This window comes from Triturus cristatus, chromosome 6, assembly GCF_964204655.1.
Source record: "Triturus cristatus chromosome 6, aTriCri1.1, whole genome shotgun sequence".
NCBI classification, from domain to species: Eukaryota; Metazoa; Chordata; class Amphibia; order Caudata; family Salamandridae; genus Triturus; species Triturus cristatus.
In genome coordinates, this window is record NC_140589.1 from 724190903 (window position 1) to 724216379 (window position 25477).

At 42.4% G+C, this 25477-nt stretch overlaps 1 protein-coding gene across 3 annotated transcripts in view; it reads right to left on the reverse strand.

Annotated features, from left to right (window-relative positions):
• CRYBG1 (crystallin beta-gamma domain containing 1) overlaps window positions 1–25477 on the reverse strand; it is a 901344-nt gene that overhangs the window by 705125 nt on the left and 170742 nt on the right. For 2 of the 3 annotated variants that reach the window (XM_085611231.1, XM_085611233.1), the window contains exon 2: window positions 20091–20111. The exons of the other annotated variant lie outside the window; for it this stretch is intronic. In XM_085611231.1, coding sequence (XP_085467357.1) covers window positions 20091–20111 — 21 coding nt within the window. The remainder of the gene's footprint in view (window positions 1–20090; window positions 20112–25477) is intronic. 3 annotated transcript variants of the gene reach the window in all.

Genomic DNA, 25477 nt, shown 5'->3' on the forward strand with positions numbered 1-25477 from the left:
CTCGAGCTCAGATCAACTCTGCCACATCTTTCTCGGAGACTTTAACCTTCTCTGGAATGACGCAAATGATCCCATAGTCTGCTCTTTTAAGTCTTTTCTCTCTGACCTTAACCTATCACAGCTATGCAAAGGCCCTACACACGCTAAGGGTGCTACTCTCAACCTGATAATTGCTAAAGACAATAGCATACAAGTAGGCGACATCTTACCCTGTGACTGGTCATATCATCATCAAATTCCCTTCAGCATCTTGGACAAGGGCCGGGGTAGACAGGGACAACCCCTTAAAGCTAAACAAATTACACGCAATATGAGAGACCTTAATATCAATATGCTAACCTCAATCACTAAAAAGAGACTACAACCTCCCCCCAACCAACCTTGACGATCTCTCTGATCTCTACATTAACACGGTGTCTAACATTCTTGATACTATGGCGCCGAAGCAACTCAAAAGGATTCCTGTCAAACAATCCAAACCCTGGTTTAATAATGCCCTTAATGACGAGCGGCGCAATCTTAGACTCTCATAAAGACTCCAGTCTCACTCAACTGAGGAAAGTGAGAAGTACATACAACAAACATATCCGCCTGGCTAAAATTGACCACTTCAGAACCCAGCTGGATGGAGCTAAAAATAGACCCAAGAAACTCTTTAAACTCATCAAGGAACAAACCAACCACTCTTTCAACCCTATCACTTCTCCGGTGTCCTTGCTTCTTAGTGGTGATGATTTCACGATAGGAGTGCCTCAAGGATCCGATCTCTCTCCCACTCTCTTCAACCTTTTTATGGAACATCATTCTGTCATTCTGAACCTTGCTAACATTCAGTACCACATGTATGCAGATGACACGCAATTGTACCTGAAGATCCCCTCTCAAGAGGACATAAAAACACTAAATGCTGCACTTGCACAAACACAACAATGGTTAGCTCAGAACCATCTGCTGTTAAATACTCAAAACGGAATTCCTTTTGATTCCCCCCCCCCAATCACTCGGGTCCTACCCTGGATTAGCTTAAACAACTCACCGATCTGAACTGCACCCCTCATGTTGTAGACTCTGCCAAATCTCTAGGCATCACCTTGGATAAACACTTAAACATGCAAGCGCACATCAGTGCAGCTATTAGGGGAGCCAACTTTCAACTTAACACCCGTAAGAAAATCAAACCTTTCCTCCCCCCCGAAGAAATCAAGCCGGCGGTTCAATCCTTGGTTATCTCTAGGTTGGAATATTGGTCTGGTGACCCTTGCTGGACTTCCCAAAGCTAGCTTGGCCACACTCCGAGCTACCCTGAATGCATCGGCGAGACTCATCACGGGCTCCAGAAAGCATGACCACATCTCCCCTGACCGTTTGCAACAAAATTGGTTATCTATTGAAGACAGAATCGGATTCAAGATAGCTTGCCTGACCCATAAAGCCATACATTATAACACTCCGATCTACTTGGCAAACAAGCTTGAACTCTCGGGCGCTGGCCGAAACCTTAGAAGTACGTCCACCCTACTCTTGAAAGCACCAAGATTCAAAAAGAATAAATCTTACAATCGTACTTTCTCTGGTCTGGCTCCAAGAATCTGGAACTCCCTGCCTCCTACGATCAGATCCAATCCCTCCACACTATCTTTCAAGAAACGGCTACCCATGAACTAACTTTAACAACATCCACTGACTCTCACACTCGTGTTTGTTAATATTCTGACTCTTATTGTAATGCACGAGTTCGCTTTATTGTATGCTGTTTTGGTCAACTGTTTTCGTGCTGTAGGACACCTCTGATACCACCAACTCTTAATGTACTCTGCTTCCCCACTTTGTTGTAACCTCCACGTACTGTCCCTTTGGGTTTGTTACCCTCATTTTCCCATTTCTGTACAGCGCTCTGATACCTGTTTGGGTCTTGTTCACGCTTTATAAAACTTTTCAAATAAATAAATATGTACAATAAAGTGTCATGGCAGACAAAACAGCAAATTATACTGACTTTCCCTATGATGGCCCACCAATATTATAATTCCTAGCCAAGGTCAAAATCTAACTCTGCAGTCCCCTCTGTACCAGGCTCCCGGTGCAAGTTACCGGGCTGTGTACAACGGTGGTCGCATACATGCAGCCCACACGTGTGCACACTTGTTCACATATAATCAGCCCACTGCCCTTACCCTAGCTGCATCGCAGCAGCTTTATCTTAAAAAGGATGACATGAAAGGTAAACACGTGCAATCTATTTGCTGTGTGATTACCATGGGTGAGACATTTGTAGTAAGACTCTCCCACAGAACAAATTCCATCCAAAACCGGGTGACTAAGAATAAAAACAAAATCTGGGAATACTAAATAGGTGCAACACATAATGCAACAACCATTGCTCCCAACCAGTTTTAGCAACTTGGACAATATAAGGACCTTAATGGCCTTCTCTCCCATATCTGAAGAAGGTTTTAAGAACTAGTCTGATGCAACAAATTATCTGGGTCCATCCACAACCTTTGACTCGGCAATTTAAAAGAAATTCTTTCCATTTAACCTGTTGTTTAAGTGCACAGAAGATAACCAATGCATGACTTTCTACTGCAACCGTGCCCAATGAATTCTAATCCTCTTTAATTTAACCTGCTCTTTTGAAAACAGCTCTGAATGCCAGTAATAAGCACAGACCAATTTGCAAATGGTTGCTTTTTTACCAACTCAATAGCAAAGTTAGCTTACACACAGATGGTGGAATTCAGAGGCAATGATCTCACAAAGAGCCTATGAGTCACCCTAGCTGCAGATCTCTTGCTGGGATCCCAAAGAGATGAGGTGGCGAAATCCACTATAAATCTGCTCAGAATCCTGAGAGGGATATTTTCTTACTTACATTTCCCCCAAAGAGTTCAAGCCACATCCATTCTAGCACTGTTTTGCATAAATTATGGAAATAGATTCATGGGATAACAGCACCACTGCCTTCATGACTTTTCATGTCACCCATAAGATTTTCTGTACATGGATGATTTAATTGTCCTAGATCAGACTGCAACTTTGGAGGATTGTTAGGAAAACATTGTTTGTTGACATAAGTCTAAGTAAAATATAATGGACAAGACCGCACCTGGTTTTTGAACAAGCAGAAGTTAGAATCAATAAATAAGTTTTGCTATTTAGGAGTGGTAGTTATCCTTAAAATGGACTACCACAAAAAAACTTCCACCATATCCCACAGGTTCAACCTCTACAAGTTATTTGCTGCTATAGGTAGGAAAATGACTGGCTTTCTACAAAGAACGCGACTTCAGCCCTCCGTATGGTTAGAGCACCTCTCAATAACAGATCTGCAAATACTAGAGAAGGTGGAATCACAAATTTGGGAAAGTCTGCTAGGCGTTAGTAAAGGCATTTTAATGGAAGAGTTTGGACTTGACCTAGACTTCACATGCTTCGGTTATAAGGCTCTGGGCCTTTTTGTAACACAATACTGCTGGTGCACATACAGCGCTGGTGCTATCTTCAGAGGGTTTCCCCCGTATTTTAAAGGTTCTATAGCCCCATGCAAAAGTGGGAGGCACTCTAACTCTGTGCCGCACCCTGTTATTGACATGGGTGCAGAGGCAAAGAGGCCCTATGGAGGCTCACTAACTGCACTCACTCGCCTGCAGAAGGAGCTCTGCCTGCCTTGAAGTTCAGTGGGGTGCTGCCGGCACAGTAAAGGTGGGTGCAGCTGCTCCATCATTCATTAATGCGCCGCTCCAAGTAGACACAAGTTTGCAGCTACCCTGGGGGCAGGGCATTATCAGTAATAGAGCACACTTTCCCTGTCTGCGCCCAGCAGGCCAACTTAAAAGTGCACCTTGGTGCAAACAGGGACAGTGCGCCCTATTTGTAATACAGGTCCTGGAAGACAAAGTTAAACACAAAACTAGCAGGGAAACAGAAACAAAGACAATGTAACTTTCGCTTAGACTTACTTTACAGGCAGAAAAAAAAAGATCATTTACATCTAGTGTATTTATCTACACAGGAAGCCAGAATGTGAAAGTATTTGGAAGTGTTGCAAGAGCCAGAGAGGTCTGGTGTTCTTTCATTAGACTTAGTCAAGGGGCCATACATTTGAAATAAAGTACTAGTAACTGAAATGGAACTCCTTTAGATGAACACAAATGCGCTTTAAGCAGCCATATGAAGTAATGGGACTTATTTACCCAGAATGTTTTATTTGCCATCAGTAGCTTACTGTAAAGGAAGGGCCTAATTTAATTTAGGATCCTAATAGCATTAATGTATGATAGAAATTTAGTATTTTTTCAAATCTTTTAGGATATTAATTGTGCAATCTACATGTAAGTTTTGTTTGGTCAACTATTGTTTAGAGTACGCGTGTACGACATTCGTGTACATTGCTTTTGCATAAGTAAGCGAAATTTCAGAAATATTATTTAAATTTGTGCGTACTTATGTGAACTGTAAGACTAGCAGGTGATGCTAGGATGTACTTGGTGTTAAAAAAATAGGATGCATTGTGTGCTAAAAAAATGGTGCAAAAAAAGACAAGCACCACAAACTGCCGATTTTTTTCTGTAATACCCGTTGTCCCACTGTGTTCATGATAAACGCATTTGTGGTAAAGTCTTTCCAATGTACGCACGTAATTACACCACATGAAGCAATAGCGTAATTTAGTGCATTTTGTGAAACAAGAGTAATGTGAAATTACCGAAATTACACTCATTTTGCCAGCGTAATGCAAATCTCTCCATGGCCTAATTAAAGCCATAACAAAACGAAGTACACTTTGACTAACTTTGCACGCCTTTCAGTGTCTCACATGATCGTTTTCGAAGCACTGTCTGTAAGGAAGTTGGCACTCTAAGGAATGCAGGGCAATATTCTTTGTACACAAAGTTCAGATCCGGCACTATATGTGAAGCCTCCTTTCCAAAACACCCTTAAAACTCAACAACCCCGACTAGGAGGCCCCCCTTTATAAGTCTAGACCAGATGAATCTGGAAGATCCTCCCCAACCCCATAAGGAGGAACAAAAACACCTAACATTCCAGAGGGAAATACAAACAAGGCTGTTTGAGTTTCTGACACTTAAATGAGCTTCATTCCAGACAACACATTCCAGCCACTGAATCCAGACGGGACACACATACTCCATGCAATGACAATGCGGAATTTATCAACAATGTTGAAGCATGACCCATGAGGTCTCACGTGCTCCTGTGAATAGGGCAGGTGTAACGGCAGTGACATCATCACCAGGGCACAATCACAAGTCAGTACTTTATGCACCATGCCCAACTCTTCCCACACAGGACATATTATAACATGCATTTCTAAAACCAAAAACCTTACAGGTCCAGCTGTGATTGCTTCAGAAAGTTTGGCTGGTACGATTCCACCCAACTGGCAGTTGAGTGTTATACAAATGCTTTATAAAATACCATCATGAACTAAAGAAATTGAAGCAAATTGTGCATGTTACTCAACGTCTAGGCTTTTCCCCTTTGTTTAGGATTTGAGTTTGCTTGTGTGAATGGATAAAAAAATCTCCGTTATTACTCTGTTGCACTGCCTCCCCTTCAATTTCACTCAATTTCCATTGTCTTTGTTTTTCACCTGTTGGTACACTGCAGGTACTTTCTATTGATATTTGCCCTTGTATTTTTGTGGCAGGTAGGAAATGGAGTAGTGCCACACCTTGGGGCACATAGCTCTCTGCCTTGCCTGGCCCTCCTACCATCTTGCTCCATTTAAAGGGTTAAGCCTCCTATTCCTGTAAGTACCCTGTATTTTCACACTTATCTAATGCATCACTGCACTTGATTTTGCCTGACCGCCTACCTCACCCACTTCTGCTCCAAAAATGCACATTCTTCAATCCTGACTCACCCTCATTACCCAATTTTGTGGTATGCGCTGTACTTATTCCTAGCAATCTGCTTCATATTTAACTTTTAAATATGCAGCTTGTAATAAAAGTCCGATATTTGTTTAGCCTTCCCATTTTTACATTTATTTTAACTGTACTAGTTCCATCGCAATGGTCTAGGTGAGGTACACAGTGTCTTGGAGGGTTACTGGTAAAAATGAAGCGAGGGCTTTGAAAGAGTCATTAGGAAGTTGAATGATATACTGAACATAAAGGGCCCACTTCTAAGACATTTATGTCCATCAACAGATTCCTACCAAATTTCCACATCTTTCCCTTACCACCAAATGGGGGAGCAATACATTTCCCTCCCCTTCCAGGCCTTCTAACTAACCCTGGGTGGAGTTCGCGGAGTTGCACTATGGGGAACTCCGCAAGCGGCGGAGTATGATAGAAAAATGCCGTTCGTGGTGATTGCACAGTGTCGGATGCTTGTCCGCAATGTGCAATCATTGCGAGCGGCACCATGCACAGCGCAAGCGGTCCCTGCTTTCCTTTTCTGCCGCTCGAGTAGATTTTCACTCAAGCGGCAGCTTTCTCTACGCGAACGGGCTGTTTCGCAACGTGAGCGGTCGCGAGCACAGCGACCACTCGCAATGAGAAACTTGACCCCCCCCACGTTGAGAAATCTCGCCGGGAGGTTCATTTTCTACGCTTCCGCTCGCCAACTTGATGTTGGCAATCGCAAACGCGGAAATATCTCGCCAGAAGGTTGATTTTCCCCGCTCGTGGTCACCAATTTGACTTTGACAAACACTAACGAGGTAAAAAAAACTCTGCTACGCTATGCGGGTGGAGTTTTTCAGAACTCCGTGAGCTCCGCGTAACGCGGAGTGCCGAAAACTCCGCAAACTCAGCGAGAAGAGCGGAGTTCACCGCCCAAGATTACTTCTAACCTATATAGAGTATTCTACAGCGTCAACCTCCCCGTTGTGCAGCTTCTTCCCCCCCTTCGGTTTGCAGACATAGGGCTAGAGAGGAGTTTGCACTGTGCATGTACACTTTTTTTTTTCTCGCAGCACCACTTTTGTGCTTAATTTGATCCCATCGAGAATAAAGACTTGTTAGTTTAATTGTATTTAGGAGAGCAATATTATCTTACCTGAATTTCTTTAAATAAATACTGGCCTTTGAAACACCCTTTAAGGTTGAAAGTTGAATGTCTATTGAAGCTTCTCAGAAAAGAAGAAATTGAGATTGTTTAGATAAAATCTCTCTTCAAAAGAGATTTTTTATTAGAGAATAACTCCTTAAAGATTGTGTTTCCTGTCCGTGACCACGGTCTGTCAATGAAAATCAACTGAGTGTCTCCAAACATGAGAAACAGAGGGGGTGTGCAGTTCCTAAGGGGGGGGGGGATGGGAAGGGAGTTATTTTCTACAGTGTGTCCTCACACACTCCGAAGGATGTCATGCTTCATCATTTGGGCCTGCTCCTCGTCGGGCCGGCGCTGCAATGCCCGATGGGCACCGACGAAGGGGCTCTTTGGCGGAGATCTTTTTGTAGATGAAGGCATAGGGTGAGTGTGGGTGTGTGGGCTTGGTAGTGCAGCGAGTGAGTGGTTTAAAATAGGTCTACAGCTGTCCAAACTAATTATGTTTATTACCAGGGGCACTAGCCTAATTAAAAGTAAGAGGCCCTAGCTGGATGTAATGATTCTATAGGGCTAGTGTGGTGCATAGGTTTGACATGTTTCATGCGAAGTTAGCCCCTAACGGGTCTGGTAGCACTTCATCAGGACCAAAAGTGTGATAAAAAGGTGCTTAAGCACTACCGCAAGCCTGGTTCAGTGATTTGTGACTGATGACCAGAAGCAGTTGGACGCCCCCGGTTGGATAATCCCAAGGTGATAGACCTGTATTGATTAGGTCTAGGACTGACAGGAATTTATTGTGACGATTTGCCTTTCCCTTAGGGTCTGTCACAAGATTATTTTGAAGCATTTACCTTCCTCAGACGGATGCCGTTCTCCGGGGTTGTGGACATCAGAGCCGGACTAGGCTACAGGGCAGGTAGGCAGTGTCCGAAGGGCTGGCCTGACAGGTAAGTGTGTGGGCCAGTTTCTTGGCTGTTTGTGAGTAGGGCCGGACTGGGCATGCTAAGCAGCCCTGGTAATTTTCTCAGACCAGTCCTTGGGGCAGCAATGCCTGACCCCAGGAGGATGGAAACAATTGCTTTCTGTTTTTGTTACTGGGGGCAGATATTGCAGCACCGCTGCAAAACTGCCCCCACCGCTGCAAAACCAGCCCCCACCCTTCTAGCCTACCGGGGACACTCTTGTTGCCCGGTACTGTCAGTTCGGCCCCATTTGTGGGCCTGGCTTACGATCTGCTGGGCCGGTTTTGACTGTTGATTTCTCTGATATTACCACACACATTGCCTGTAGCAAGCACAAATAAATTCAGTCTCACATACCTTTCAAAGCACCTATGCAGCACTACCTTGATTTGCAAATGTGGGCTACTTTTTTAGCTATCCTATTTGCTAATGTGGGACACTTTTTTAGCTATCTGATGCACTAATGGAGGCCACTTTTATTTTGATGCTGGGCCTATTTTATGCCCCAGTATGACCCAGGCAGACATGCTACTTCATAGATAGAGGATCGTGGTTTTGGTTGTCTGCAAGTTTTCGAGAGCAGCCTTCATCCTTTTTATCAACCATACTCCTTAATAGCAGTGTCTCTTGATGTATCTGGTCACACCTGCCACACCTGTCTTTTGTCAATTACTGTTTTCTGGAAGGTAACGATTTTCTGCAGAAATCTTCTCTCAGCTGCAGGTAATGCAGAATTCATACCATCATCCCACCTTTGTTTCCCTCTCAGCGATTTCTTCTTTAATTTGGTTTTGTCCAATGCTTTAAAACAGCATGTACTGTCAGGTATTAGGCAGAGGTGGGCGAGCCAGGTAAAGCTCGAGCCATGTTCGAGCTACATGCCTGGCTCTGGCTCAGCTAAAGGTCGTCTTGGAACCAGGGCCCCTGGGCATCCACGTGAAATGAACCAAACCACAGGCTGCTTAAAATCCAGCACACCACGCGTGAGAAATGAGAGGGGCCTTGAACAACACTCACATCAGTGCTTAATTTGAGCCGGAGCTTTCCAGTGCTGAGCACCGGCACTTAATTGGTTTCCCGTGCTCGGCACCGGCCCCTAATTGTCAACACCACACTTAGGGCAGTCTGCCACAAGGTGGCGTTGCTCATGTAATTTAGAGATGAGCAGTATAATAGTTGTTTAGGAAAACAATGTACATAAAAAAATTACTAATACCTGCCTTCCCAGCCATTTCTTTAGCTTTGGGGACCTGGAATAATCTGAGCTGTCACATTTACATGCGCAAGAGATGGTTAGAAGTTGTTTTGGCAGCGGTGACGGGGGCAATGGGTGGTGCAAGCTGCAGTGGCCTCCTGGTCAGAGCCCTGGCACTTAATATTTTACAAATTAAGCACTGACTCACACGACTTCATTCACAAGGGGCTACAAGTGAGCGGTGGGGTGGGCGGGAGTTAAATAGTTTGTTAGTAATATACATCAAATACAATTATCTAAAGCCTGCATAATATACAATTGTAAAGGTTTCTGTTTCCTCTGCGTTTTACCACAAAAAGATATTGTACACTTGGAAATTAACCTTGTGGTTTTATGTTCCCTTTTCTTTTTCTATAACTCATCAAATTCGCAAAATTACCACAACGCTCAACTCAATATCATGAACACAGCAATGTACGGTTAAATATGACTAAAATGCCTATAAAGTTTGTTATAAAAAAGAAAAAGGTCTTTTTGGAACCTCGAGCACAAAGCAAGCTGAGCTTTCATGTGGCTTCTGCGTGATACCCTCCATCTAATCTCGTGCACAAAGCTAAACACAAAGCATTAACATTTGAGGTAAAATAGGAAGCCAAATAAATACCTTTTTATTAGCTGATTTGCGCTTTGTGAATCCAGAAAACCTGGGATTAATCCAGGATTCTCCACTTAGCTAAACACTGTGATCTTGGGTAAATATTTTGTTTCACAAATCCCCCTTTTTCCTTCATTACCTCTCAATAAACATATAATGTGACTTATTAATGTCAAGGCTGCTGCGTGGTAAAAAATTTGCTTTTTTTTAGTTTTGCAGAGACTTGATCAGATTTTGAGTGATGTTTGGTGCATGATTTTCAATGAAAACATTTCCAGGGCTTGGCTTGTGCACGGGCTCTAATATCCAAGCCAGACCCTTGGCCTTTGCTCTTATTTTGTAGGCTTACCCACCTCCAGTATTAAGTACCCTCAGATTAGGGGAGTGGCCCTTTGTTAAACATCTACATAGTTGGCGTTGTTTAAGTGAGAGTACAACCTGCAGGAGCAGTGGTAAGTGCGAGCAGGGCCGGACTGGTCATAGAGGGCGCCGGGGGTTTCCCCAGTGGCCACCAGGGTAGGGGCAGATTATGGGCCCCTGGGGGGGCTGGTGCTATATCGCCCCCCCTGAACAAAATTGTCCGAAACCAGACCTATCAAACAGCTCAGTCAAACCACCCCCGTGCCCAGCCGAGAAGTTTGTCAGGGCCGGTTTCGGTTCCCAGTCTGGCCCGGAGTGCGAGGAATCATTTGAGCACGTAGTATGCCTTTGCCCAGCTCTGCTAAATGAATGCAGGGCTAATCTATGAAGAGAATGGCACAAACTGTGAGTTCGTACTTGTCGGCAGGCCTTCATTGCCTCTTTGCATCCTGACAACACAGTCTTGAACATCTAGTTGACCCGATTTGCGACCACTGCAGCCAAAATGTTCAGTCGGTATGGGGTTTAAAATGTGGTTTTCTGTATATGCCCCAGACTTAACTTTTGTAAGTGACCAGCTGCATCTAACAACAACACCAGATGTGCTCTTAGGTCACTACAATCTAGAGGGTGCCTGTCATGAGGACTGTTTTCCTGCAATCAAAGGCGACCGTTTCCTGGTAATTGGGAACATATTACAGCAGCTCTGGCAGAGGTAATAGGAAAGGACACACTCAAGGCACAGGACCTGTACCAAACCCTTGTGTTGTTTTTAAAGAATGACATTTGCAGGTGTTTTCTCCTAGCTAGTTTACCTGTCAGTCCTGACCTGCTGCATTAGTTTGTGCACATATAGTATCCTCCTGCACTTGCACTTTACTGAACACTCGTGCGGTTTTAATGTAGAAATAACTTGCTTGCTCACTTGTGTAGATTAAGTGGTAACCATGGTCCGATTAGTATTTTACTTAATCTTTTGCTGCTTTCAATGTGGATCAATTATTGGAAACCTCCATCCAGCTGATTACAGCTAATACTACCTTGTTTTGTTTTATAGCGGACACTTGTAAAATCAGCTGTCACTTGCACATTATTAAAATTCATGCTGTAGTAATTTAGGAATAACTTGCTGTTTTAATCTAATAATTAATTAACCTGGTAAAAATTCTGGCCAATGGCAATTTTAGCTCGTCTTTTTATAGCAGATTATCTGTAAAAAAACAAGTTTTTTTATAGCACCTGCACTTTATTGAACACTTGTGCTGCTGTAATTTAGGAATAACCTGTTGCTTTCAGTTATAATTGAACAATGCGCTAAACTAAGCCTGTCGCATCACTGCACTTGGCCTTGATCTATCCTGTGCTTTCAAGGGTAATTCTAGCTTGTCTCTTTCTTGTAGCCGACATTAGCAAAATCAGTCGTTTATTGCACTTGCATTTTATTGAAACTCATGCTGCTGTACCTTAGGAATAACTTGATACTTCCATCTAACAATTAACCAATGTGGTAAAAACTCTTATCAAAGTGCAATCTTAGCTCGTTTCCTTTACAGCTGATTTCTGTAAAATGTGTTGTTTTAAAGCACCTGCACTTTATTGAAACTTTGTGCTGCTGCTCTTATCTACAATTGAACAATGTGCTAAACTAGGCTGCATCACTGTACTTGCACTTTCTCTATTGTTGGATGTCTTCAAAAGTCATAAACATGTAAATGTATATGTGTAGATGTAGTTTATCATCCAAAATGTGCAATTTTTTTGAATGCTTGAATTGTACTCTATGGGCCAGATGTACGACCCACCAATTTGCGACTCGCAAATTGCGTCACATTTGCGATTCGCAAATTGGGATGCATAACATTGTATCAGACACTGCTTGAGATTCCTAATGGGGTCTCAAATTGCATGCCTCATTAATATTAATGAGGCAGGCACAATTTGCAAATCCATTAGGAATGGCTAGCACTCACAGGGATGGTGGCCTGCTGGGGTCAGCAGACCACCATGTCGGTGACTGCTTCTTAGGTCTCACAGACCTGCGTTGAGCGCGAATGCGTTGCTCGCTCTGCGAGGCTTCTTGTAATCGGGATATTTCAGAAGTGGAGTTTAAGCCCCGCCCATCTTTTTGATTGGCTGGCGTCATACTCCATGCTAAACGCTGGCTTCCGATTGAAAAGGAGGCTTCTTAGTCCCTCCTTGTTACCGCCCTGTCTCTTTTTGGGACGGCCCATCAGGACTGGATCTTTGACTTGCGGCGTTACATGGTCTCCTTCATTACTGGGTGTAGGCACTTTGTTTTTTCATTAAAGTGACAGCACGATGCGTCTGCCTTTGCGCAATGGCGACAGCTTGTGTTTAAATGAAGGCGATCTCGGAGAAATCAGCGGGCAGCGTTCATTTTCCTTTCCACCAGGGAACAAGAGTTTGAACACTTACAGTTGAGCTGATTTAAACACGCATTTCATTTATTGAAAAAAAAAGTATAGCGCTAGCAGTACACTAATTAAGTTTCATGCTTTATTAAAGGGAGAGTAGAATTAATGTTGTGACTTTTTCAATCAACATTGAAATTAAAAACATAACTCCCAAAGTACATTAAAACAATAGCTAGCGACGAAAATGCAAGACAGACCAAAACAAAACAGAAAAGTGTGCGCCTTCATAACATCTGGTGAGGTGCTTCTAAGAGTCCATCAGGGACCCAAGTTCCAACCCTGAAACCTAGGCCAGAATAACTCCAGGCAACACCAAAACAGATCTGGCGACTTCTGACGTCAACACACTTTGATGAAGTCATGTGACAGGAAACTATCTGTCTTTCAGCCAATCCGCCCTAACGCATCGCTGCCTCTTTCTCTCACCTCCTGTCCCCATCTCTCTCTCGGGCGCTCTCTTTCTCCCCAGCCTCTTAGCTCTTCCTCCCGCGTGCCATCCTTTTCTCCTGCTGCTATCCCTTTCCCCTTCACGTGCCCTCTTTCTCGTTAGGTCCCTGCTTCTTGCTTCCTCTCTCCCACCATCCTCTGTCTCCCTTTCACGTGTCCTTGCCTTTCATGCTTCCGCTCCATTTCTATTCTCCCTCCATCTTTCTTTGCCCCCTTACAGCGCGCAAGGTCTTGATTGTTCTCTCTATTTTGTTTATCATTTCAATATTTTCAGTAGCATTGACTTCACTTGACACCCTCTTATGAGCGCTTCCAAATAAGAGGGGGAGTCGAGTCGGACGTCTAGTTTCCGGGTACGGATGTTGGACATAAGTGTCATAAAGGATGCACGGATCTTGGACCCCCCCCAAACACGGATAGTAACTTTACTTAGAGATATGGAGTGCACTGGATATAAAGCGACCCATGAGGTTTTTACCTATCGTCTCCGGTGAATCCTAGTTGTGCAAGTGTGCGCAGATGTGTGTGGCGGTGTGCGCGGGAGAGTGCAAGTATCTGCATTTGTGCACAGTTGCATGCTGGCACGTACACGTGTACGCAGGAGAGCCTGTGCTGGTGCGTGCAGCTGTGTACGGGAGGGTGCAAGAGTGTGCACCTGTGCATGGCTTCAAGTAGACAAATACATGTAGGTTTGTGTGTGTGCTGACGTGAGTGCGGCAGGGAAGCAAAGCCTACTTGGCTAAAAGTGCTTTAGCCCCGTGCCTCCCCGCCGATGAGTGTCCCAGCCCGGGCTGCTGCCGCTCCCAGGACAGGCTCAACTCTTCTGCCGGTGTGTCCAGGGCTGCGTCGGAGATTGGACCTCACTGGGAACCTCCTACAAAGTCTTTCGCAGGGCATTTAGGGCCTAAAGTACATAAAACAGATTTGGGAACTGTGACCCGGAGTACTAAGCAGGTGTACCACACAGGGCCGGACTGGCCGTAGGCGGTACCGGGCATTTCCCCAGTGGGTGGAGGCATGGGAGACAGGTTTGCAGCTGTGGGGGCCAGTTTTGTCACTGGGGGCCGGTTTTGCAGCAGTGCTTCACACTTGCCCCCTGGGGTGCTGCTCTGACAAAATTGCCAGGGCTGCTTTGGGTTCTCAGTCCGGCCCTGTTTGTGGTCGTTATACAACCCAACACAAACATTGCATCCACAGTCTTGCCAAATTATGTTTAGTCAAGGGAAGTAGATCTAGAGTTGATATTAATAAATCTGTTCTTTCCTGTAGATATTTAGCGTCACAAGTTAGTCTTAAAAGGTATAGGAGATTCAATATTTTAGTAGAGCAATTTTAACAACCTCAATATTGTGGCATTCAATCCAGTCAGAAGTATGACATTACTTTTATGGCAACAGTTGAGTGTTTTCCCTGAGACAACACAATGGTTGTATTTTGCAAAGATCGATTGCTCCACCCATTGAGACAAAATAAAAGCGGCGGCGGTGCTCGCCACTAGAGCGTCTCAATACCACAAACCCACCCCCCCTCCCCCTTGGGGGTCGATTGCAATTGCCAGGGCTGGTTTCTCACCCCAGCCTGGTTGTGGTCCCACAGATATGGTTAAACAAGCATTTGCAATGCAATAGGTCTCATATTTATGCGAGTTTGAGCTATTGACATTATAAATGACAATGCCATTTATTTTTGTTTTCATTTTTAAAACATAAATAAAAGGAATTGTCATTTACGAAGCCAATAGCTTAAACTTGCGTAAATGCGAGACCTATTGCATTTAAAATGCTTGTTTAATAAAGCAGTTTTTTTTAATGCAGCCCTTGTTCCTTAAAGGAAAACAGGCTGCATTTAAAAAAGAAAATAATACTTTTCAGTTTAATTTTTTTTTTTTTTTTTTTAAACCTTTATTACAGAATACAAAAGATATACAAAGATGGGCCTACAACCTTCGGGCCGGCCGCTAGCAAACAGGAAGAGCATAAAATACAGTTGGTAAACACACGCTGCAGCGTGAGAGAGATCATAGGAGTTGAAAGAAGCGTTGGCGGCCACACCGTCCGGACCCCCCAAATGGCGGTTCCATTTTTATATAAGAAACAACAAACAAATCCACAAGGCAGCAGAAGTCAAAGCAGCAGTACGAGCTCAGTTGAATTTTTTTTAACAGCAGGCAGTAGCCCGTGGGACCACTGCCTGTTCTTAAAAAATATTTTCTCACATACTCACAAAGGGGGTCGGAAAACAATAGTCCATGGCATGGTGAGTCGCTATTAGGAAGGGACACCCCTTCCTAATAGCGAGAGTGGCAAATGCTACTTTGCGAGTCAGTGACTCGCAAAATAGCATTTGTACACGCCATAACCCTTTTTTGCAGTCGCAAAAAGGAGGACCTCCCGTTTGCAGCAGCAAAAAGGGTCGTCCATCTGGCCTCATATGACTTGCAAGAATTCGGCATGCCTATTTGTACTTGCTGTTTTATATTGTGAAGGTTTTAAATAACCATAAACAATAAAGTCTTATTATTATTACCTGTACTTCTTTAATTTGAGAGGGAGAATACCAGCACTTCTCAACAGGGCTGAAATACTTTTAATGGGAGAATTCCAGCACTTCTGAGAAGCAAAGAGCTTTTCTTGGAGAGAGTACGTGCACTTCAGTATTTCTATTTCATGCATTGGTTTTGGCAATACTAAAGACACATTACTAATAAAAGCACTAACTTCTTTCAAAGTAAGTGACGTCTCCTAATCTAGATGAATTCCCTTCCACTGTCCCCATGAAGATAGCTCCACTCCTACTATGATTTGTATCCTGACACGTAGGTCAGCATGGAAGTGCGGAGTATCACAAACAGCCTGAGAGCAGTGTCCCACATAAGTCAACTGAAGTGGAATGCCAGGGTGATGTTCCCTGCTTCTGGGACAAAACCTTCCTTCAGGGGAAACCGCATTTACAACGCTGTCTTAACCATGCATGCCTTTACCACAAATCCTTTACAACTCAATGCCTTTACCATGCAAAGTAAGTGTACTGAAGGCAAGTGAATGTATGTAAATATATATATTTATAATTTAGGGTTTAGGGGTTGATAGGGTTTTGGGTGGCAAGGTTTTTTTTTTTAGGGTTTAGGGGAGGGTAAGGGTGGCCACAGGTGGTAGAGTAAGGGTATTTTTAGGATCTAGGGGTGGGTAAGATTTTAGATTGGTAAGGGTATTTTTAGGGTGTAGGGGTGGATGGGGATATAAAGGGGTTAAGTTAACAAAAAAATGGCAAGTTTGAATAGTATCCTCCAATAAAGAAAAAAATCTATCTAATTAGTTTAATACAAAAGTAGGAAGGTTTGGGGGTCTCTCACCCAAAAAAAAAAAAAAAAAAATATTTTAAATTATACACAAACACATATATATACACACACACACACACACACACACACACACACACACACACACACACACACACACACACACACACACACACACACACACACACACACACACACACACACACACACACATACACACACACACACACACACACACACACACACACACATATATCTATTTAGTATATATAAAACAAGCATTGGCAAAACCACTAGGTTTCGCCTACACAAGATCTATTGATTCTGTCAATGTCTTTGAGACATGTAGTACAGTAGCACGAGCTGCTGTGCAACATGGCTTAAAGCAATAAAAGAAGCACAATGACACAGCGAGGGTTGACCACATCATATCGTCTTTTTTAATTTAAGCCATGTTGCAAAGCAGCCAGCGCCGCTATGCAGCATGTGTAAGAGAGAGGGGGTGAGGAAACAACAGACGGCAGACGGAGGGCTGGGGAGACAACAGACAAAGGGCAGGAGTGGGGTGAGAACCATCGACAGCAGGAGGAGTGTAAAGTGGTAGGAAACTAGCAATGGACAGCAGGAGAAGGACACGTGGTGGGGGGGTTACACAAACAAGGAGGAGGGCGCTGGGGAGCAACACGCGTGTGCTGCAGGGAAGGGGGCTGGGATCATGGTATGGGGGGAGAGACCATACAGCATCATGCACTTTTATAGTGCACGGGGCCAAAAGTAAATAAGTACCTGGAGCAGCACACAGCCAGTGACAGGACACTGGCCGCAAAGAAGAAGCTCTGCTAGGTCCATGCTACATGGCACGACCAGAAGCCCAGGGAAGAATGCAGAAGGAGATGAGCAACTGGCAGGAGCCAGGAGGAGTGACTAGTAAGAAGCAAGGAAATGAGAGTGACGCGGAAGCCAACCATTGGTAAGTAATGGGTGGGCACTAAGCCTGTTTTTAAGATTTTTTACATAAACAATAGGTCAGCTGACAGCGCATGTGTGCAGTAGGCGAAACCTAAAAAGGTAGGGGGTAAACTTACCTTAACTATACTTACCTTGCGTGGTAAAGGCATGCTTGGTAAAGGTAGCTGCGGATTAAAGGATTCATGGAAAAGGCATGCATGGTAAAGGCATGCATTGTATAGTCATACAACCACCTTTAGCTACATTGAAAGGCACCTGTGCTACCCAGAGATAGCCAGGAAGCTTCTGTTTAACCCCCTCTGCCACCTGGCAATAGTAGGACAGTGTGCAACAAGGAGCAGTAAGTGGTATGTTTCAAGGAATGCCCCTGTAACTGAGGCGGTGTTCTGCTGCTGGCGCCAGTGGGCTCTACTAGTTTGCCAGCAAACTATTACCCAAACCCGTAGGCTACTCCCTTATCCTCACTCCCAAAACCATCTCCTTCACCATGATACCGTCCCGACTAACAGACAGAAGCAGAATTTCTGCCCGATCTAGTACTTTAAAGCTGCTTCTTTCCTGAGGCAGGAGCCATGGAAGGATCAGATCCCAACCCTGAGAATTCCCAGCCAAACAAATATCGGGTTATCCTCCCCTTACAGCGTAACCGTATTATCAAAACATTTGTTACAGAAGCTGTATTGTAACATACTGAAGTCTACAAACCTGTTAGGCTATCTGTAGTGCTCAGAATTAAGAAGAGTGACTTGATGCTATATTATAAAAGATGTTATCATTTTTTTAACTGGTGTGCTATACCTTTAAGGTGTTTTACCGAACAATATCTACGCCATTCATTGGTTTGCCCTTTGTCTACAGATGCTTACCTCCGCTGACATTTCTATTTTATTTTTAAGGCTGTGAAAATGTCGAAATATACAAATGATTCCAATAGAAGTCAAAACATATATCACAGATTAAATCCAAAGGAGCTAAGCAATTTTGAGTAAAGAGCATTATTCTATTATGCCTCATTTCTCTTATTGCAAATATTAAAGTCCTGTGAGAGTGTTAAACCAACGTTGTTCTCACACCCCTTGCTAATAATTTTGTACTGCTTCCATTAAAAAGGTGAAATCTGAACAATTGAAACTGAAAGGGCAGTGACTCACTGTTTCCTTGTGTGACTTTAAGCACATACTTTATTTCCAAGCTAAAAAAAATAATCAGTGTTCAATAAATTTAAGGAAGAATGCTGCAAGCTGACGGGATCAACTAACTGATTACTAAAGAGATAGGACATTTTACCATCTGTCATGTACAATCCCCATACCACAGAGTTTTAATGCTATATTAAAATTATTTTATCATTAGAAATAATCTTTTAAAAATACATTAAAAAGTGACCAACACCCTTCGCAGAGGTGGAGCACCATAACTAGTGCAGAAATCTATTTTGCAGAATAGAGCCTAATGTGAAACATTAATCTCTGTTATAGAGAAACCGGCTCTTCGCTAAGACCAATGGGGCTCGATATCGCTTATAGATTTAGGAGAGAATGACTCTTAGCTAGCACGGATGGGACTCGATTCACAAAACATTTTTCACACCTGAGTGTCACTGAGATGCACAGTAGTGAAACTGGCAGCCTGAAAACCAAACCCTGATTCACAGACTCTGGTTTTGCAGATTGTTCCACTATCAAGGCTGCTTACAGTTATGGAGAAAATCCATATGAATGAGGAATTTTCCACAGTTGTTAACTTGTGTGTGAAGCAAAGGGAGGTTAGACAAAAGTCTGGGTATAGAAGGGGGCATGCAAAATATATGGAATACACACAAAGCTAGAACTTTGGAGATTGTCACAAACATTCTGCATGACAATTGTTAACCTAGAAACACATATGAATCTACTTCTAACAAAGGAAGAATTATTTGATTTGGCAGGGGTTCAATAAAATACAGAAAAAACAACCCATAATTCATGGGGTGTTGGGGATGGGGGCAATGAGTCTGTGAGAAAAAAGCATTTTCCAGATGGAGAAAAACTTTACATTTTGCAAAGGCACATGCCAGCAAGCAATACTGCCTCCTGTGGATTGTTCCTCTGCAAACCATGTGCAGGAGGAGTATACATAAAAATATGTGATTTCCATAACATTACTAAGGATTTTAAGTCATTTAAATGTATGCTAATGATTTTCACATTTTTTGTGGATTGGGCCTAATCCTCAAATCCCTTTGCATAAACTCTCATTGAGAATCATGCAACAAACGTATCTTAATACGGGCAGGACTGTTTACTTATAAATATGGAGTGTCAAACTTTAGTAATAAGTAATAAGACCAGAGCCAGGAGACATTTTAAACAATGGTTACAATTATTTGTTTTTAGTACTGAAAACGTAGACATCAAGCAAGCCAATATAAGGTAAGGGAATCACTGCTATAAACAATACATTTTCCAAAATGATTATGTACTTTGATTGTGCAAGACAGAGAAGTTAAGATTTTTAAATCTTAAGGACAAATGTAGAGCGAGTATACCTGAGAGCAGCGGAATGGCTCAAGGGTTCAAAATCAGGTTACTTTGTTAACCTGTACTGTGTAACAAGTAGAGAAATAAGCATTTCTGTTTGAGGTGTGGATATGGAAGAGTGTCAATCAAAGGGTATTTCTTGATTTCATAATCAAAATTAATGTCCAATAAAATTGGAAATTTGAAAGTTAATTTACTATATGTGATGACAACATAAGATTACTTACTTGTGGTTGGAGACTGGGTTGCTGTTAAAAAAAAGATCAAAGAGGTAAAGAAAGTTGATCAGTAACAGCGCTCCATTTTACAGTTTGCTACGCAACTCATTTACAAGAGAAATTAATTGAACAGAAAGAAATATCTGTTGTATTTGCCACTGTGGACACTAGTTAAGCATGACCTATTCTACATTTGCTGACAATAATAAGAGCATTGAATGACATCACAAGAATATTGATTGTCTATGTTAAGTAAACCTGATTAAAACAGAGGGTTTAAGGTATTACAAGATGCAACTCAAAATGATTTTTGAAAAATAATTTTGATAGTTGCAGTGACAAAGTCGTAAGAGGTATGAACATAGCTTTAGGCACAATTTAGAGAAACAAATAATATGGTTATGTTGAAGCCAGATACTTAGATATACTGAATAATAAATACAATTGTGAACATACTTAATTTACATGTTGATAGGGGAGTGGTGTCTTTTGATGGGGGTAAATGTGAAAATAAAATCTAGCATTTTTTTCAATTAAGTAATTTGAAACACCTTAAACAAATACGTTTTTAATAATGTAGCTCATCAAAAGTTGGACATAAACTATATGAACATAATATGAATATATAAGATGATTTTATGAACTAACCAAAATATTATGAGTTTCAGGGAAACCACAATTAAAGTGTATGAAGAAAATTTAGAGGTAATGATATTCTTTGTCTATTTGACATTCTGAAAACCTCATAAGTTTTTGTATTTTAATTGGTCAGTAAAACCAGCACCAATAAATATGTGAATCTTACATAGGTGAGAATATATTGTTTATAGGTCATTATGCTAAAATTGAATGTTTCAAACTGAATTTAAAGGGTGCTGCTTTTCTGATAATTGAGTGGTACGGTCATAATGTGATGACAAGGCTGGAAGGTTTCTTAATAAAATACATAAAAGCGGTCATTGTGTGTTGCTCCATGCAGTACCACATAGATGTAACTGTTTCACTTTTAGGTGGCAGTATGCTGTCAATTGCACAATGGTTGACATTGATGGGCAGGTAGTCTGTGGAACCAGTGGAGTTTCATTGCCAGCTGCTGATGCTGTCCTGCAGCCTGCCTCGATTGGCATTGTAATCGTATCTGTCTGATTTATATTCGATAGACAATGAAAGGCTTTGTCACATCAAATATTCACTAAAACACACTTAAATGTGTGTGGTAAGCAAAGCTTCTCAGCAAGTTAATCCGGGCATATATTCATTTCAAAGTTCCATTAATCCGGCAATCCATCTCATATTCATAAATCTCTTACATTTATTTTTCATGGCTGACCATGATGTTAAGGAGTTTTTTCTTAATCTGCCTTGTAGTTTCAGTTCAGAGGAAACAAAATAGACTGCATCATTCGTTGAGGACCCTTGAATGTGCAGTCTATAGTGCAGGTCCTATCCAGGATGTCTCACGTCAATAAAACTCTTTCTTCAATTTTTCCGTCTTTTTAGTGGCCCTACAACCCACAAAAACTTGAATTTTAGATGCTTCTAACTTAAATAACCCATAGGAAGGCACCAAAGAATTTAACACAAATAAATAGAAGGATCTGAAGGTAAGACTTGCATCCATGTTTGATAGAGAGTTTTCTTATTAGGTACCCAAACAGAAGTGTTGACACCCCCTCTCTGTAGTTATCTAGCACTCTATCACTCTTTCTTATTTCAAAGACACACTGAAAGCACTACTGTTTTAGGTTAAGCAAAAACCAGTAATGATTTCAGTGTGATGGAGTGCTGGATAACTAGAGGGAGTGAGCGTCAAGAGTGATAGAGTGCCAGATAACCAGAATAAGGGAATGATTTGAGTGATCATCGGATAACTAGGGAATGTTAATCCTCTGATGGCTCATGTAACCACAATGACCTACTCTAGAACAGAATAAAATAAGTTGTGGTATCATCATAAACAACATCCTTTTCAACACAATTTAATATAAAGTATTTATGAAGTCTCAGGAGAGGAGCCTGGGTGTCACCATGACAGAGAGTCTGTCTTAAACTTGAAGTGAACTAGAAGCCGGTTGCTAATGGACTATTGGTCACACCTTATGTAATAGCATATACAGATAGTATAACTCACTTGTCTGTTACACTTTGTTGTCTACACAGTTAGGAAGAAGACAGCAATGAATCTACAAACAGAAGAAAAACTGAACAAAGTTGCTTAAACGTGCTATTGTATTTTAGCATTGATATGTTTATTTGGCTCATCTTATTTCCCTAATTTTCCATCAATTCTCAATATTCTGAGAGATATTTCTAGCAATCTTACTTCCATTTGTTTTAAAGTCTATAACATTTCCATGGTACACCCCACAGTTACAACACTGAGGGCACTTTACTAACGCAACAAATGAGTGATCTTGTATTTAATGTGATATGTAGATTTTTGTTTGCATCAAGTAAGCTCTCTACATTAAAGTTAAAGCAATTTAAGTGGCAAGACACTTTACAGGTTGGAGCACAAATTGCATAATTTTAGGATGCATTCACTGCGATAGGTTTGTCATGAAAGCAACTTGGGCAGTTAAATAAAATATCTTTCGGTTGATACCTTGTGTGTTTATGAAATTACATGGTTCCTGATACTGTACAAACAATCATCGGCAAAGCCATGAGGTCTGGCTTCTTACAAAGTGCCTCTCCACTGATTTGTGAGTTTATGTGTGTGGTATTGTGGATGGGCAAGTGGGTGACTACACGAATGAGTGAACAGGTGGATGAACAGCAATGCAGACCTCTTTCTCTGAAACGTTTTTCGGTTATAGCTGCTTTATTGCCATTTGCACGGCGCTCCATGCCCTGCTGCTGATATCTAGTGCAATAGGCAGGTGCACTTGCATTACCCAATGCCAGTGATCATTATTTTAATGTAAGGATGAAAGGCAGAGAATGTATTCTATGTTCAACCTGTATTTTAGTTTTACGAAATAGCTGAGGTTCTCTTGACCAAAGGCATATTATAAATAATCCCCATGGGTTCAGGCAACTTTTTCAAAATAATTTCTGCTGCACTGGCAAACCAATTGTGTAATTAGATGTAAATGGAGTTTAAGAAGGTCTTTTTTGGTTGTTGTTGGAATCTGTTGCATCCAATTCGTTGTTACTTTTTCCAATTAAAGGGATAATGGAGCACACATGGTGTACATTTTCCTGGAGAATATAACAATACCATAATAAGCACAGGCCAGAGATTCAGGTTTTAATATCACAGGCATCTAGTCCGTATTGCCATGCACTTGTGTCACAGGAAAGGGACGAAAACATAAGTTTGTGTACCCTTAAATGGGGAAGGTAGGAATGGGTGGCTAAAAAATGGAGCAATGCATCAACTACTGCAGACGCAAAGTCACTGAACATCTCCCTACAGCATCATTTTGCCTTCACATAGATATAGTGAAGGCTTCAAAGTAAAATAACGTCATGCAGTTTCACAAATCACTAAGGGCTTACAGACTGTGTCAAACAACATCTGTAGAGGGCACCCCTTTTTCTCTGGGTCTACCCAATGTTTGATAATTTTCCCCTCAAAATGCTATGAATTGGCGGAAGCGCGTGGCGGCGGCAAGATGCCGCATCCTGAGGAGGCTCCGTAGCGCCGAGCTACACTTCTGCCTGAAGGGACCTTTTTCCGGCAACGCTTCTGCTCACAAAAGGATGCGAGTACGTCGGAAACTGCCAGGACTGCCGAGGCAAGTTTCCGACCAACAATATGCACATTAAGACCCTTTTTTCATCGCGCAGTTGATTCTGCCTCAGGTTACCCGGCATTGCGACCGACATTTTGTGTGCACCTGTATCGGCGCCATTAATTCTGCCTCGGCTCACCTTACATTGTGATTACCGTTGTGTGTACGCTTATGACACCGCACTTAAACCTGCCTCAGCTCATCCTGCATTGCGGCTGTCATTAAGTGTGCGCTCGTAACAGCGCACTTAAATCTGCCTCAGCTCATCTTACATTGCGACCGCCATTGTGTTTGCGCTTGTGACAGCACACTTAAAACTGCCTCAGCTCATCCTGCATTGCGACCGCCATTGTGTGTGCGCCTGTGACAGCGCACTTAAAACTGCCTCAGCTCATCCTGCATTGCGGCCGCCATTGTGTGTGCGCTTGTGACAGCGCACTTAAAACTGCCTCAGCTCATCCTGCATTGCGGCCGCCATTGTGTGTGCGCTTGTAACAGCCCGCATATTGCTGACATGCAGTTCTCTTCATCACCTATGCGCTGAACCTTCCAAAACAGCTCCTCTCCTATGCTCATTATGTCTTGATATGGTGCAGCTTTTAGTCGCATATTAATTTGTCACTTTGATTCTTCACTTTGAACTTGGAACTTGGAACTTGTCTCCTCGCTATGAAGGCTGCAGTTTTCTTTCCACCATTTCTTCCCTGACAGCAGTTGGAAAACTTTTGTGTTCGTTATAGCAAGGCCATTTGCTCCTGAGCAGACTCTTATTGCTACCTACTTTATTATATTATTACCTACGGTTAAGCCTTCCAATATATTGGCTGCATTTTACCGCCTTCTGACTATATTGCGTCTACTTTGGTTACTGGGTCTGTGTTCTCCTGATTTTGCTCCTTAATGACTTTACTCCTTGCGATTTAGTAATCTAATCTTATCCTGCCTTTTACAATTTGTGCTTCTGACTTCATCTTATCATCTGATTTATCGTCTCAACATGGATCTTACACAGTCTAACAAATCTCATGAGGCTGTAGGGACCTCTGCTGGAGGTCGTAAAGCCTCTACAGCCAACAACAGCAAGTGTCTTAAGAAGGACCCTTCATCTCCAACCAAGTCACCTCTTCCCGTCACGTTAGAGGACATTATGGATGAACTGCGTCTTTTTCGCCCCTTCATGTCGGACACTACCACCACCCTCCAAAGAATTGAGGACAAATGGTCCGGCCTTGATATGAGACTTTCTGATGTTCTACAGATGGTAAGCGATGCACAGGATGTCATTGCAAAAGTTGAAAACCTCACCAAGGAAGTCAACCAACTTAAAAAATCTACAGAGGATTTGGAAAATCGCAACCGGCGTAACAACCTGCGCATTTACGGAATTCCAGAGGGTTCCGAAGGCTCCGACATGATCTTCTTCTTGAAATCTCAGGTCTTGCAGATTGTTGGCCTCCCAAAATCAGTCAAATTTAACATTCAAAGAGCACACAGACTTGGGCTCCAAAATGCATCCTCTGTCACCAAACCAAGAGGTATCATCTCATATTTTCTGTTATACTCTGACCTTATGGCAATCCTCACTGCTGCGAAACAACACAAAAAGATGTTTTGGTCCGGTCACAAAGTTTTTTTCAGTCAGGATGTATCTAAACC